The sequence below is a fragment of the Anopheles ziemanni genome, chromosome 2, assembly GCF_943734765.1.
Source record: "Anopheles ziemanni chromosome 2, idAnoZiCoDA_A2_x.2, whole genome shotgun sequence".
NCBI classification, from domain to species: Eukaryota; Metazoa; Arthropoda; class Insecta; order Diptera; family Culicidae; genus Anopheles; species Anopheles ziemanni.
Window position 1 is genome coordinate 61,727,653 of NC_080705.1, and position 14,484 is coordinate 61,742,136.

General features: G+C 39.8%; 5 protein-coding genes across 5 annotated transcripts; 1 reads left to right on the plus strand and 4 right to left on the minus strand.

The window, feature by feature from the left end:
- The first annotated feature begins 1,421 nt into the window (after positions 1-1,421).
- On the plus strand, positions 1,422-4,374 carry LOC131281750 (zinc finger protein 616-like). Its single transcript, XM_058311102.1, has 2 exons — positions 1,422-1,644; positions 1,714-4,374. Exons 1-2 carry the CDS (start codon positions 1,537-1,539, stop codon positions 4,045-4,047), a joined length of 2,442 nt encoding a protein of 813 aa, XP_058167085.1. The 5' UTR covers positions 1,422-1,536; the 3' UTR covers positions 4,048-4,374.
- Positions 4,375-6,673: 2,299 nt separating this feature from the next.
- LOC131281300 (uncharacterized) lies at positions 6,674-7,859 on the minus strand. Its single transcript, XM_058310577.1, has 2 exons — positions 7,691-7,859; positions 6,674-7,632 (listed from the first exon to the last, which is right to left on the minus strand). Exons 1-2 carry the CDS (start codon positions 7,802-7,804, stop codon positions 6,682-6,684), a joined length of 1,065 nt encoding a protein of 354 aa, XP_058166560.1. The 5' UTR covers positions 7,805-7,859; the 3' UTR covers positions 6,674-6,681.
- A 235-nt stretch (positions 7,860-8,094) lies between these two features.
- LOC131294019 (zinc finger protein 675-like) lies at positions 8,095-9,650 on the minus strand. Its single transcript, XM_058322066.1, has 2 exons — positions 9,555-9,650; positions 8,095-9,462 (listed from the first exon to the last, which is right to left on the minus strand). The coding sequence occupies exons 1-2, from the start codon at positions 9,648-9,650 to the stop codon at positions 8,095-8,097; spliced, it is 1,464 nt and encodes a 487-aa protein (XP_058178049.1).
- A 644-nt stretch (positions 9,651-10,294) lies between these two features.
- On the minus strand, positions 10,295-12,135 carry LOC131294020 (zinc finger protein OZF-like). The gene is made up of 2 exons (XM_058322068.1): positions 12,025-12,135; positions 10,295-11,937 (listed from the first exon to the last, which is right to left on the minus strand). The coding sequence occupies exons 1-2, from the start codon at positions 12,133-12,135 to the stop codon at positions 10,525-10,527; spliced, it is 1,524 nt and encodes a 507-aa protein (XP_058178051.1). The 3' UTR covers positions 10,295-10,524.
- A 512-nt stretch (positions 12,136-12,647) lies between these two features.
- On the minus strand, positions 12,648-13,825 carry LOC131281356 (uncharacterized). The gene is made up of 4 exons (XM_058310681.1): positions 13,760-13,825; positions 13,296-13,477; positions 13,027-13,226; positions 12,648-12,953 (listed from the first exon to the last, which is right to left on the minus strand). The coding sequence occupies exons 1-4, from the start codon at positions 13,823-13,825 to the stop codon at positions 12,718-12,720; spliced, it is 684 nt and encodes a 227-aa protein (XP_058166664.1). The 3' UTR covers positions 12,648-12,717.
- Between the last annotated feature and the right edge of the window lie 659 nt (positions 13,826-14,484).

A 14,484-nucleotide genomic window follows, 5' to 3' on the forward strand; every position in this document is an offset into this window, starting at 1 on the left:
GGATTTAGCTGGGCGGGCTACAGGCACACCGGTACTCAAAGATAGTGTTCAATAGATTTCGATTTCTCTTAACGCCTGCTCTCGTGGAACTGTGAATCTGTCCCTCCGCAAACTTGAATAATCTGGTTAAAGCCTTCTTTGATTGAAAATAGCAGCGCAACAAACCATTCCAACTTGTTTGTCAAATTTTTCTTTCATTTTTTTATCGTCAACCGGTAAAAATGTTCTATTTGTCGCAACCTGTCTAGTGTTTAGTAACCTTGGGTTTGCGACTCGATTTGATTCGATTCTGACTTGATCCTAAACTGTTTGAATCGACTCACAATGACTTGAGTCGAATTAGTGACATAACGAGTCAATCTAGAGACAATGTAATTGATTTAAGATTACTCAAATCGAACGCTGGGTAGAATGTCCAATGGACATAGATTGAATTTTTTGCGCGATTTGCAAGTTTTGCTGTAGAAAAATTCCTGGAACCTATTTTTTTAAAGAAATACAGTAGAATGTCCATTATCCGAGTTGTTCTACTCAACCAAACCCATTTCATCAGGACCAGATCATTTTTACCGAATTCTGAATCGGATTCTGGGGATTCAGATTAGGATAAACAATTTCCAGACCGACATTGATTTGTTTACATGATGATGCTGATGATGATGAAGGTGATGATAAATCCCACCACCTACCCCTACATAGGTTTGAGAGGGACAAAAGTATCTTACGATATTAAATATAAATCATCAAACGAGAGAGGGCATTGGGGCATTACTCTCCAGAACAATCATATCCAACTCTGCTCCATTCATACAGTCACAATAAAAGAACTCGAATATGGAAAAGCGATTTTTATTACCAGCGGAGAAAATCGAGCAGTTTTGGTATGTTTTTTCGGATGTGTGATGGTTTAACACGTTCCGTACCGCGTCACTCAAATATGGGTGACAGCAGTTCTAGTTCTAAAAAGTTTTTGACCCATAAATAAATGAAAATGCAACATAAAAATTATTGTAATATTTTATATAAATATTTTGGGAAGCTAAGTTTTTGCTTGGCCTTTGAAAACAATCGGTTTAACAAATATTATAAACAAATTATAATTAGAAAAATTGTACAAAAAATTGTGCTAATACGCTTGGTACGCAACGTGTTAACTTTTGAAGTGTTGGCTTTTTGAGCTTATAGTAAATACTATAAATGCCTTGAATCCACACAAAGAGCGTTGTTTTAGTGAGATAAAAATTCAGGTTAAAATTTTTCTATCATACCAAGGTTGCTAACGTTTTCGAAATACATAATGTATAAATCATGAATTGTACTAAATTTTGACAAATGGCAGGCATCATAATTGTTTACGTATTATGTTATCACTTCCACTTTACTCAATAAAAAGACAGGTTTTATGAGGTAATCACGTCGATTTTTGTTCATTTTCGAAGAGATTCATATGGAAAGGTCTGAAATAAGTTATTCTTGACAACGGGAGAAGGTTGATGAGACAAATAAGCTTTAGGTTATCGCGGAAAATAGCTCAAAATGGAGGTACAATGTCGATTGTGTCTCGGTCAAGCATCGGCAAAACTTGTGCTGTTTTTGACGAACGAAGAACTGCGTCTAATGGTGGATAGCGTATTTAACTTCAAGGTGAGTTTACCAGATTCAGAAAAAAATTCCCAACTAAGCCATGTACATTTCAACACAATGTTTTTTTAGATTACATCCGATCCTCATTTACCAGAATCTGTTTGCCTGCAATGCTCTTCAACAGTACAAGAATTTTATCAGTACAGTAAAAAGGTGCGCACTAATCAAGAACTTTTGGAAGAGGAACACTTGGTTGAATCTGATAATTTGTATGAAAAATTAGACTTTGAAAACGTACTAGTGGACGACACATCATGTGAGAATATAAAGAATGAGTCGAGCAGTGCAGTAAATAACCCAGTGAACGAGCCCCACGATACCAACGATGGGAGTGTGATACTCTATGGTGATATAGAAGAAAAACTTTCAGCCCACGAAGTCCGAAGCAGTACAGATACCATTACAATCAACCGCAACCCATCGAATGGCAGCTCGCAAAAGACCCAAGGGTTTCAAGGTGAAGTCTCTGATGATACTTCCGAGGCAACTTTCCAGAATGGAAAATACTTTGAGCAAGCGCAAGAGCAAGCTGATAGTGCGAAACTAGAAGACAGATTTCTTCGCTGTGAGCTGTGTGATCGATTGTTTAGTAACAGCTTGCATTTCAAAACGCACCAGAGTGAACACCGGAAAAAAGAATGCCCCGTATGTGGAAAAAACGTATACGCCAATTACCTTCCGAAGCATATCGCTGATATGCACCAGACAAAACCAACAGCGAGCAAGAAGCGTCACGAGAATGTTAAGCTTCCAGCTAGCCAGTACGAACGTGACCGTATGATTGATTTGTTCATAGGGATTCGCTGCGAGCTGTGCCAGTTCGGAATCTATAAAACCTTTGCCGATCTACAGGTGCATTATCGTACGAAACACGGTGTACAGGGTTACGTGCGGTGTTGTGGAGGCAAGCTCGAAACGCAAAGTGCTGCCGCAGAACATGTTCTGCTTCATCAGGGTGCATTTGCTTGCAAGTTTTGCGATAAAACGTTCATTTCCAAGAGAGGTTTAATGAAACACAAGGCTACTAAGCATGATGATAATCGTGAAAGTCGAGTTTTCCGTTGCCGGGTTTGCAACATAATTTTTAACAGCGAAGAGAAGTTTGTTAATCACAGAAAGAAGCACGAAAGGAGAGATTGCCCCATTTGTGGAAAGACTGTCAGGAATACCTACCTGCAAAAGCATATTCATGATGTACACACGGGCCCTTCTAAAATTGAAGAACATTTCTCATCCACGGAACGGCGGACAAAGCAAAGTATATACGATCAAATGATTTTGGATAATTTAGGATTGCGTTGCGAGCTGTGCCCAGAGTCGGCACAAAACTTCGAACAGTTCAGTAGTTTACGCACTCACTACAGTACGGTACATAGCATGCGTGGATATGTCCGTTGCTGTGGGAAGCAATTTTTCATCCGTTGCCTGGCAGTACAGCACATAGCGGCCCACAAAGGCACGCACCGCTGCCAGCTGTGTAATAAAACATTCAGCACTCGAACCAGTTTGACGAACCATATAGGCATCGTACATGCATCGGACAATCCTGAGGATCGCTCGTACGATTGTGATGAGTGTGACAGATCCTTTTCTACCATACCACAGCTAAGGGTGCATCAGAAGCGACACAAACTCACGCAAACCGAATGTGCACTCTGCGGCAAGAGCGTCCGATCGGACTACATTCAGAAGCACATTGCAACGCAGCATGGCGAGAAGTGCAAGCAGCTGATATGTCATGTTTGTGGCAAGGCTTTTTCTACCGAGTGTGTATTGAAAGCGCACATTAAACAGCATATGGAGCCGCATGCCGTTCAAAGAGCAAAACCCGAGCGAACAGAGTGTGCTGTATGTAAAAAGATGATCCGGGGCAAATACAGCATGAAGAAACACATGAAAGATATGCACGGCGATGCGAGCAACCAGCAATGTACCGTTTGCGGCAAATTTATACGCTCGTCAACGGCCATGAAGCAGCACATGCGGATACATCAGGGTAGAGGAATGGAAAAGCTTCAATGTCCGTTTTGCTTCAAATGGGTAAAGGGCAAGAGTTATCTCAGGAAGCACATTCAATGTTTGCACGAAGAAAAAGGGCAACTTTTTCAGTGCGACGTGTGCCAGCATGAAAGCCCCAACAGTCAGGCACTGGCAGCACACAAGCAACGTGTCCACGAGTTTGTGGAAAGTGGTGATAAACTGAAATGCGAATACTGTGGGAAAAGTTTCAAGCGTTTGATATACCTGCGAGAGCACATCGCATTGCACACCGGTGAGCAACTCTACACGTGCGAGTTTTGTGGTAAAAAGTTCAAATCAAATGCTAATTACTACTCGCACCGGAAAAAGAACCATTCGGAGGAGCTGCAGACGAAAAATGAAACCGAACCTAATGGAGCTTAACTATCGACAATAGGAAGCATACTCATAGCGCGTTGCGATAATCCAAACGCCTCAAACGATATTCGTTTTGTTATGGATAAGGAGATTTAGAATTTAAGACCCTAGTAACAACTGAACAAGCTTGTATATTATCTGATATGAAAAGTAACAGACCATATTTTCGCGTGTGTAACATCACTTTTCTTGCACACCAACAAAGCAGCACAATACTCTTTCTCATCAACTCTGTTATCGCAGCTAAATAACTATTAAGTTAAATAAGATTTTTTGAAATCTACGTTTGCAGGCAGTTTTGAATTAATTTAAAATTTATTTGGCTGGTCTCTTTTTATTTTATTTAAAAATTTTATACTGATAATCATAGAAGTAGAAGATACATGGAAGCATAGAAATTAGCAAACAAAAATAGTATTAAAAAACTGGAAAAAAGGGTTTACTAGTGGAATTTTGGAGTACCCCGGGACTTGAGTATTTTATTTTATTAGCATAGGCCTAGTTCCATCTTGTATTTTATTTTTCCTCAGTCATGTCTGCCCAATTGTGGGCTTGCTTGACACTGCGCGTAGAATCCGGGCTTAGTTGGGGATCAAACCCAAATCTTGTATTTTCTTTAAATTAATAAACAGAGACATTTTGCATATGGTTGAAAGTTCTTTTGATTTTATTTTTTTATTCGCAAGAAGGGATTAACTTCACAGTTTTGTACCTCACTCGGGCAAGCGAAATATTTTCGTACTGGCCACACGCAGCCAGTGCAACCGTTTCGAAAAAACATTCCTGTATGTTTTTATTTTTTCATTCATGTTTTTATAAGATACTAATCAATGTAATTAATCATTACCCATATTTAAAACTTAGATCGTTGCTGATGGATTCATGAATCTTTAGGGATTCCAATCTTCAAACCTTAATGAATCTTTCATATCCTACCCATTTTTGGTTCTTCACTTTTCATCAGTTGATGTATCTTTGGGATTCATGAATCTCTCATCAAAAGATTCATGAATCTCTAAACCGAAAATAATCATTCAGATTCATCAATCTGAATCTGAACTACAAAATTTACAACTAGACGTCTGTTCTTACCATGATAGTGGAGTTTTTGATCTCCGTTTCCGACAGCTTGATTTTACTATACCTTTTGCATGCAGTCTTTCTTTGGCATGTTTGAGTTTGTTCATGAAATATATAGCCAATTCTCTGTCGCTAAGCGAATGAAAACGTGTACTTCCTATTTCTTTGAATAGCCTCAGCACATTGATAAAGGATTTGAATTCAATTTTCATTGAATGTTTTCCTAACCCCGTCCAACTGCATTTGACAAGAAATTCTTTGTGAAAGATAAGATCCTGTGCTTCTAACATTCGATTGTTGCAGTCTTTGGCTATTACATTGTCAGTTAGCCAATCGAGAACCTTCTGAAAATATGCTCTGTCCAATAGTTTCGCATCAAAAACCGTCAGCTCTTCTTTTGTTTTGATGAGGCTGAACTTGAAAGATTCTCGACGAGTTAACCCCGTGGTTATTGTGTGCTGTGAATCGTTTGTGTGAATTTCGACTGCATTACGATGTGTTTTAGCTGTACATAGTCGTAGGTCTGTTGATTCATGGTTGTCACCCCTGTTCTGTTGCAAATCAGAATGGATTTCATCCTCTAGATCATCAAAACCTTCACAATCCGATTCACTTATGATCAATTCCTCTTGTTTTAATATAATTCTGTTATTATCACTAGCTGTTGATTCAACTTCAGTTGTAGACGACAGGGTATCCATACAGTTTTCGCCACTTGTTGCAGCATCCGACTCAGTTTCTGTTCTGAAATGTTGTATTAGTTCCCCAAGTGTCCAATCGTTCCGACCAGAATTGATCGATTGAGGCTTTTGTTTCGCTTCACATTCACGCTGTGGTTTTTTCTGGTTAGATTCTACATGTAGGCTGAAGTAATAGAAATTCCGGACGCTAGTAGCACATTGAAAACAAACCAAAGCGGACAAAGCGTAGTTCTCACTTCCGAATGCATGAAGCTTCGGTACCTAAACGAACAAGTAGGTATAAATCGATGAAAGAAAATGGTAGATTTAAATAAAGAGTATCCCTTACCGGAAAACGAAACACGGTCTTTATGATGCTATAGAAACTGTCGTCCTCAATCGACGCCGATACTCCAGCAAGGTTGTTCACTGCACACAAACATAATCGACACTTTTTCGAACCCATCAATTACTTCCAATAATTCACAATTCGTTTCTTTTAGTCTATACTTGGTTTGGAAACGGTTAGTTTCAGATTTTAAATGCAGTACAGGATGCAACCCTTCAATTGTTTTGATGAAATAGGGAGGATTGGTGCCAAAAAGCAAGAAGTTGGATCTATTTGTTTGCAAACAAATCTCTTGTTTAGTTTTGCACCGCTGGGAAATGACAAGCAAAAAGGAAGTGAAATGTGGCAGTTCACCCGGTTATTTGCGAACCGGTTCCAAAAACATTTTTTAGGAAGTGTGAATTTGTCCACTCTTTTAACCAATTAGAGTAAAATTTCCTCCTTCATATTTATTTAATGTTGTTTAATGTAAGTTTCTTAGCAATGTACATGATAGTATTTAGGTTTTTCATTCCCTTCACGACTTTGCCTTCATTCATTTATTCGCACATTCGCAACTTCACTACGCTTTTTATACCTTTTACCTCTTAAAATACATGACGATCTTCTTTGAACATGTATCCTAGCTTTCGCGTGTTTGAGCTTCCTCATGAAAAAGCATGCCACTCCTTTGTCCGTCACCATATGCGTTGCTATACTCCCTGCATTTTTGAACAAGGTCGCTATGTTAGTATAATTTCTTAAGGGAATTTTTTCCACACCATTCTTAGACGCCCCTGTCCAACTACAGCCTGCCAGAAACTTTTTTGCAAAGATTAAGTCCATCGATTGATGTAAGCGATTCTGATAGCAGTTTGCATCAATATTTTCGTCCAGCCAATTCACGACCTTTGCCATGTACTCCTTGTTGTTCAATTCCTCATTTAATGATTCGAGCTCTTCCACAGATGATACTGGATCGAACTTAAAGGTTATTCTCTGAGCTATATGTTGCGAATTTGATTGCTTTTGAATGTAATTCATATTTTTTATAAGAAAACTGAGTTGCTTAGTAGCAGCGGCGACTCGTTTATCCATTTTTTCTAGTGTTCCGACAAGATCTTCCTTCGTAACACATTCGAAGCGATTGAATTCAGTAGAGGGAAATCGATTGTTTTCAATAGGAAAGTTTGCTGATCTACATGTGCCACCAATACCTTGCTCTAAATCAAGTACAGTCGAATAAGAACTGCAATTGTCGTGATTATTCTCGACAGCTGAATCATTTTCATCAAGTAGAGGTTCCCGCTTAATAGATAGTGGATCAGTATCCACTACGTGCTGTGGGGTTTGTTGCTTTGCCTCAAAAATGCAATAGAGTTTGTTCTGGTTGGATTTTACGTGCTCGCTGAAGTAGTGAAAGTTTTTTACGGTCGTTGAACACTGGAAACAAATCAATAACGGTAAGGTATTCCTCCTATCCAGAATGTTGAATGACGGTAACTGCAAGTATAGGTTGAAAGTGAAAAACAAGAAACAACACGAGTTTGATCTTATTTACCGGAAAATTGAAAACATTCTTTATCAAGGCGTCGAAATTGGGGTCTTCAAGGGAAGAACTGCAACTAAGACTATTTATTGTACATAAACACAAGCGACATTGATTTGTATTCATTGTAAATAATGTGCACGAAACGTTTCGATTGCTTGATTGGAATATTTTTGCAGCCTCGGTGTTTTGAGTGGCGATGAGAAAAATGTTTACATTTGATCAGCCTGTTGTAGTTTTGTTTAGCTGTCATGCCGAAAGGACGTGAAATACAGCGTTGACTTTTTTTATTTAAAATTCATGATGATCCGATTTTAAGTACGTTATAATCTATTGATTCTATTGAATAAAAAAGCTTCTACTTATTTCTTTTTTGATTCACAACAACAATTGTGGTAGTTTGGAGATATGAGTATTTATTTATGTGTTGTCGTTAACTGTTCCCTACGGCGTGCTTCCCATTCGACAGGATGCTTTTTTTTGCGATGAGAGTATTTATTCGAATTCGAATTGAACGTGGCGTCGCAGATATCACACGAATAGAGAGGCTTTCCAGAATGAATCGCGCTATGTTCTTTCAGATAGATACTCCGCTTAAAACGCTTTCCACATACTTCACATTCGTAGCGCTCCTCCACATGTACGCGCAACTTGTGATCTGATAACGATCGGCTATGCATAAATTCTTGCCCACACAAGTCGCATTTGAACGGTTTTCCTGCTTCGTCGTGTACATGTTTTACGTGCTCCTTCAGTGCACGTTTGCTGTTAAACCATTTGGAACACATCGTACACTGAGCTCGTTCCACGACGACGGTACCCATGTGCAACTTAACGTGTCGATCGAATGCTTGGCGAGTTCGAAATTCTTTTCCACAGGTCTCACAAATATGTTTTTCAAGATGCCCATGTATGTTTTTCATATGAGATCGGAGTGAAAGACTGCTAGATAGCTCCTTACCGCATATGGAGCAGCTTACCCGAACGTGGTGAACCAAGTGCGCCTTCAGGTGGCACTTGTTTGCGTACGATTGGTGGCATAAAGTGCACTTGAAGGGCCGATCTTCCGCTCGACCATGCACGCGACTATTATGCACCAGTAAGTAACTTCGGGTGCTAAAGGTTTTATCGCAAATCTCACAACGAACCATACTGGCACCAACGTGACACGAAAGGTGCTCTAAGAGCCGGTACCGGCTGTTGAATATACGGCCACAGCACTTGATGTAGCCCCGGGTGTTGTGCTGTTGGTGATAGTGAATTTTGAGCGTCGTAAAAGAATCTTGCTGCTGGCCACAAATCTCACATTTCATATCGTAGAACTCCTGCAGTCGTCGATTTGTTTCGTCTAGGTGGTTGAATTTCTTGCGTCCCAAACCTTCCCTCGATTCCATCTCGTTTTCAATGTCTCGTAATCTAAGGGGTAACGGTGTGAGGGGTTTTTCGATCTTATTATAGTCCTTTTTGACTTCTTCGCTAGTACACATTTTTCCATATTCAGGATCATCTATATCTGCAATGCTTACATCAGAATCTTCCGGTGTTTGCAAGGAATTGGAATCTTCCTCTTCCAATTGTTCAGTTTTTGCAATGGGTACCATGAGTGTATCGTGATCCACATTGGGAGCAGGATCGCTCGTCGCTACGTTGATAATTTCTTGCTTCTTGGAGGACCACAAACGTTCTTGATTTTGTTTCACCTCTTCGTAGTAGACATGAAACTTGTCAACTTTCTCTTCACATTCTGAACAGACTATCGAAGGGAAAGAATCTTCTGAAGTAATCTGAAATAAAATCAAAGATTAAAATAAAATGCTCCAATTTTACTGGAACAAATTAATAACGTATTCGCCTTCCGTACTGGAAAGTTAAATACTGCTTGTAGTTTATCACGAAATCCAATGTCGTCGATAGATGTTGGTGAGGTGTTGGTTGCTATTTTACCGAAACATAATCGACACTTTATAGCCATTTTTTGAACAATGCAAACATTTGCTTTGGCGCAAAAGAGTTCAGGGGTAAAACGGTAGAAACTAAGTTTAGTAAATAATGAAAAATCGGTTTACAAGTTGTTGACAATATTTTTGACGTTTTCAATTGTTTACAAACATAGTAAAAAGGTGAATACAGCGAACAATTTTACCATAATGGCCTTATCACACTGGTCACCAATGGTGGCTTTGCAAAGCCACCGAACTGTCAAAATTTGGTTTTGGCATCCAGTTTGACATACTGGTGCGTCTTGGTAGTGTGATAAGGCAGGCCACCTGGGAGTGGGAGTTTATATAATTCACTTTCGGTTCATGCGGTTTTCGGCAGTTTAAGATTAAAATACCGAAATTTTATAATCTTATTATGCTTATAATTGATTATTAATAAAATTAAAAAAACATGAATCACTTTCAAATCAAGCTTAACATGCCAGATACACCAAACTCCACACAATGACAGCTCGGTGATACGGGCAAGCTCATTCACCAACGGACCCCCAGCCACTCCAATGTCATTCGTTTTCGATGGTCGTTTGACAATCCAGTGATTTTTCCATGCCACCATTGGTGACCAGTGTGATAAGGCCATAAGGTTTCTTCATTGTGGGATAAAATACAAAGGTGCTTGAATATAAAACTTTCGTTACATTTATTTTTGTTACTTTTATTCATGAAACGATCTATTTTAAAAACAAAAGTGCTAATTATACGCTAACTGACAGATACATATTTAATTACCAAACTAGCCTAGTATTTGTGAATGCTACATCGTTGGGTAAAATGAATGAAAAAGGATTTAAGTGAGCGTTGTTTTACCTTACCCCTCATATGACATGGCAAGTGTCCATTCTACACTCAAATACTCTCTGTCTGCATTTGTTGTTGCTTTCTTCTAGCTTCCCACTCAACGGGATGCTTGTTCTTTCGATGCGAATATTTGTTTGCATTCGAGTTGAACGTAGCGCCGCAGATATCACACGAATAGAGGGGTTTGCCTGTATGCAGCGCAATGTGTTCCTTTAGATACAGTTGCCGTTTGAATCGTTTTCCGCAAACTTCACACTCAAACCGTTCTTCCACATGAACGCGTAACTTATGATTGGATAGAGCACGGCTGTTGGGACATTCTTGGGTGCAGAGGTCGCATTTGAACGTCTGCCCTGCTTCGGTGTGCACATGCTTGATGTGCACCTTCAATGCCCGCTTACTGGTAAGCCACTTGGAACACAACGAGCACTGCAACTGCTCCGTTACGTCAACACCCATATGCAGTTTAACGTGTCGATCGAATGCCTGGCGAGTTCGAAATTCTTTTCCACAACTGTCGCAAATGAGATTTTCTCGGTTTCCATGCATGTTGATCATGTGCGTTCGTAGCGAAAAGCTGCTGGACAGCTCCTTGCCACATATGGAGCAGCTTACCCGAACGTGTGAAACCATGTGCGCTTTCAGGTGGCACTCCATTGCGTACGATTGATGGCACTGCGTGCACTTGAAAGGTCGATCTTCAGCGCGCCCATGCACACGACTGTTATGCACCTGAAGGTAAGTTCGGCTGCTAAAGGTCTTATCGCAAATCTCACAACGAACCATACTGGCACCAACGTGATATGAAAGGTGCTCTAAGAGCCGGTACCGGCTGTTGAACATACGACCACAGCATTTGATGTAGCCCCGGGTGTTGTGCTGTTGGTGGTAGTGAATTTTGAGCGTCGTAAAGGAATCTTGCTGCTGTCCACATATTTCACATTTCATATCGTAAAACTCCCGTAGCCTTCGGTTGGTTTCATCCGTGGCGCAAAACTTTTTTCTCACCGGTTTTTTCTCGTCGATTGCCTTGCCAATGCTTCGTTTTCGTTCAATTTTTCCTGATCGTACATGTTGGTGAAGCTTCTTTCTTCTCATTCGTTGGTTTTGCTGAGGTTTATCGCTCTTTGTTTCTGTCTCTTCGGCAGACTCATCAGGTATAACTTCAAAATCGGTTGTATCCGTATCATTATCACACGGCTCTTCTAACTTAACCGGCACCTCGTTGAGCTTATCATCCGTTGTTTCTGTTGATCCCTTTTCTTCGAAGGGAAGTTCAAACGAACTGAAATCTACTTCAATGTTTGGTTCAACCTTAACTTGCTCGAAACATTCCTCTTTCTGGATGGCCCACAGACGATCTTGATTGTGTTTCACTTGCTCGTGGTAGCTGTGAAATTGTTCCACTTTCTCTTCACACTCCAGGCAGACGGCCGAAGGAAACGTTTCAACTGTAGTTATCTTAAAAAAGAAAAAATAAATAATGAAGCAATATTCTAAAATGTTTGTTTTCGCTATTACTAATTCTACACGAATTCATCACCGTACCTGGAAAGTAAACAATGTATTCAATTTCTCATGGAAGCAGATATCGTCGATGGTTGCAGTAGAAGCCAGAGTTTCTATGACGTTCAAACATAGGCGGCACTTTTCTGCCATGTTTTTATAATCAGCCACAAAACGATGCTATTTTAAAGTTGAATGTTCCCCTTTGCTCGGTTAGTAAAATGCTGTAACGCTACTTGTAGGAGATCAAAGCGAAACAATCAATACAAGCTACGAGCAAAACAGCCAGATCAGGAGTTTGACGTTTCTACATAAAAAATAAAAACAACCCAAACGTTGATGACAGTTTGCTACAGGCACACATACACCAAGGTGTATAAATTAGAAGGTGAAGTCGTCCAGTGTAAAATGACATTTCATGACTTGACATAACACTTCTGGGGTATTCATATGGGTTTTGAGGGGGGGTATCGGAAAAGGATTGGGCTTTTGACATAACTCTTCTCAAATATGGCACCCCTTCCAAAGCGACATAAAGTCACCTTCTATATTTATACACCTTGCACATACACAAGGATAGATGGGAAAGTATGATCAATTCAGCTCAGGATAATTTTAATCAGCTCCATCCGAACCTTGGGTTTGGAAAAAAAACATAGTTCAAATAATGTACCGCAGACTGTTTATTATACAAACTATTGACGTCTACAACGGTTCAATCTAACTCTTTCTAGTTTAAGGCCACGACTTCTTCGCCTCGTGACCAGAATATTTCCTTTTGTACTTGAGTCCTGTAACGACCGTTGAGCTCTTGGGGAAAGCTGACTTTCCACCGAACATGGTATCCGTTTCAGGATGGAAGCGAATCGGTTCGCGCTGGATGTGTAGATTTTCTGGCAACTCCATTCCACTGATTGCATCCAAAGGAAGTCGGGTATCAATTGCAGTTTGATAGAACACCACTGCATCTTCTGAATGGATGAAACAAAAAAGATTTTACTTGAATTGTTTCATTAGATGTAATCGCGCAGATCAAATACTTACCGACGGTATGCACATCATGGAGTATAGAATTAGGTACGGAATGTCCTAATGCATCACTGCATATTGAAAGGAAAACAAATTTTTGTTCCGTGCCACTAAATGGTTGCGTTGGATTGGTTATGCCACTGTCTTTGGCAATTTTATATATCTGTTTGTCCACGTTTTGAGGAGGATCATAGGGTTTCACTGCTCTCAAGTAACTGTAAAAACCATAGTAATCTGCTAAGATTTCGTAACTATGCGGAGTGATTTGTAAACTGGATACTTACCCGCGTGATGAAATTGATTGTGCAATTGATTCGAATCGTTTTCCTTCGTATAATGCTCCTTGCTGTTCAATCTCGGCGCGCATCTCAGCAGATTTTGCCTGATTTGCATCTCGGTTTGTGATTTCCGGCTTTTTTATTCGTTTAACACGGTTGGAACTGGCATAACGTTGTGCCGTTACATCCTGCCAATGAAGCATGTTTTAAAGAAGATATTCTTTATTTAATTTAAGGCCAGAGGGAAGGGAAGTTCTTTGTAAGCTCCAATCGTAAACATAAGAATTCATGAATGATTTGCTATCATAACAAACGCACACAACCACAAACATTTCCCTGGACTATCTCGTCATAACCTTTAAAATGTGGTCAATGTATCGGCAGATTAGATCGAAAAATAATGTTCTACATGTTTTGGAACATTCAGATTATATTACAAACATTAGTGTTAACAATGATTGTCTTCGTACCACGAGTTTGTTGCTCAGAAGAAACACTTTTCTGGCCGTATCTAGCGAACGAATAATTCCGGCCATTTCTTAACCACAGCAGACTGAAAACAACTGACAGTTATGTCAGATTCCAAGGCACAAAGCAAAGCAGGTTGAATCGTTCGGTGCCTAAACTCGTTTGACATTTAGCTAGCATTTTGCTTTCATATCTATTGTTTTGCTTTTTGGCAGTGAGTTTTTCTAGAACTGTTGATGTCGGATCTCTTTGCGACGGAATGTAGGAAATAAGCGGTGTAGTTGGTAAGCGGTTTATTAGAATCCATTAAATTTATGTCCTAATAAATACCAGACAAAAACTGCCGGGAACACTGAGTACACGCTAACGGAATTTGTTTTCATCAATCTATTTTCACCGTAGCAATTGCGATCATTCCAGAGCGACCCATTATGCAAAAACTGAGAGCAGCAGCGTACTTTCGATTTCTTTTGTAAGGAAAAGTCTCAAAAGCTGTATGGACTGGCATGGTAAGTCTACCAAGTTTTGCACAAAACTCGTGTTTTGCTAATTTCTTTCGTTGAAACGCGAATCGTCGATCCATCGCGATCGCCAACATTTTGTCACCAACACTCATTCAGCAATGATCGTTTACCCCACTCCTCCATCAATGCAGTATCCACAAACGATTGGATAACAATCGTTTAGGGGGTAACGAAAAAAGGAAAAAATATCCCGCGTTCCGGAT

Bases quoted from the DNA above. Each gene is read 5' to 3' on its own strand.
- LOC131281750 (XM_058311102.1), top strand. From the start codon at position 1,537: ATGGAGGTACAATGTCGATTGTGTCTCGGTCAAGCATCGGCAAAACTT. The intron at 1,645-1,713 runs GTGAGTTTACCA...ATGTTTTTTTAG, and splicing joins ATAGCGTATTTAACTTCAAG to ATTACATCCGATCCTCATTT.
- LOC131281300 (XM_058310577.1), bottom strand. From the start codon at position 7,804: ATGAATACAAATCAATGTCGCTTGTGTTTATGTACAATAAATAGTCTT. The intron at 7,633-7,690 runs GTAAATAAGATC...CTATACTTGCAG, and splicing joins AGAATGTTTTCAATTTTCCG to TTACCGTCATTCAACATTCT.
- LOC131281356 (XM_058310681.1), bottom strand. From the start codon at position 13,825: ATGGCCGGAATTATTCGTTCGCTAGATACGGCCAGAAAAGTGTTTCTT. The intron at 13,478-13,759 runs GTACGAAGACAA...CTTCATTGGCAG, and splicing joins TTCTGAGCAACAAACTCGTG to GATGTAACGGCACAACGTTA. The intron at 12,954-13,026 runs GTAAGTATTTGA...TCATCCATTCAG, and splicing joins CCATGATGTGCATACCGTCG to AAGATGCAGTGGTGTTCTAT.
- LOC131294019 (XM_058322066.1), bottom strand. From the start codon at position 9,650: ATGGCTATAAAGTGTCGATTATGTTTCGGTAAAATAGCAACCAACACC. The intron at 9,463-9,554 runs GTATTTAACTTT...ATTTTATTTCAG, and splicing joins TTCGTGATAAACTACAAGCA to ATTACTTCAGAAGATTCTTT.
- LOC131294020 (XM_058322068.1), bottom strand. From the start codon at position 12,135: ATGGCAGAAAAGTGCCGCCTATGTTTGAACGTCATAGAAACTCTGGCT. The intron at 11,938-12,024 runs GTACGGTGATGA...TTCTTTTTTAAG, and splicing joins ATACATTGTTTACTTTCCAG to ATAACTACAGTTGAAACGTT.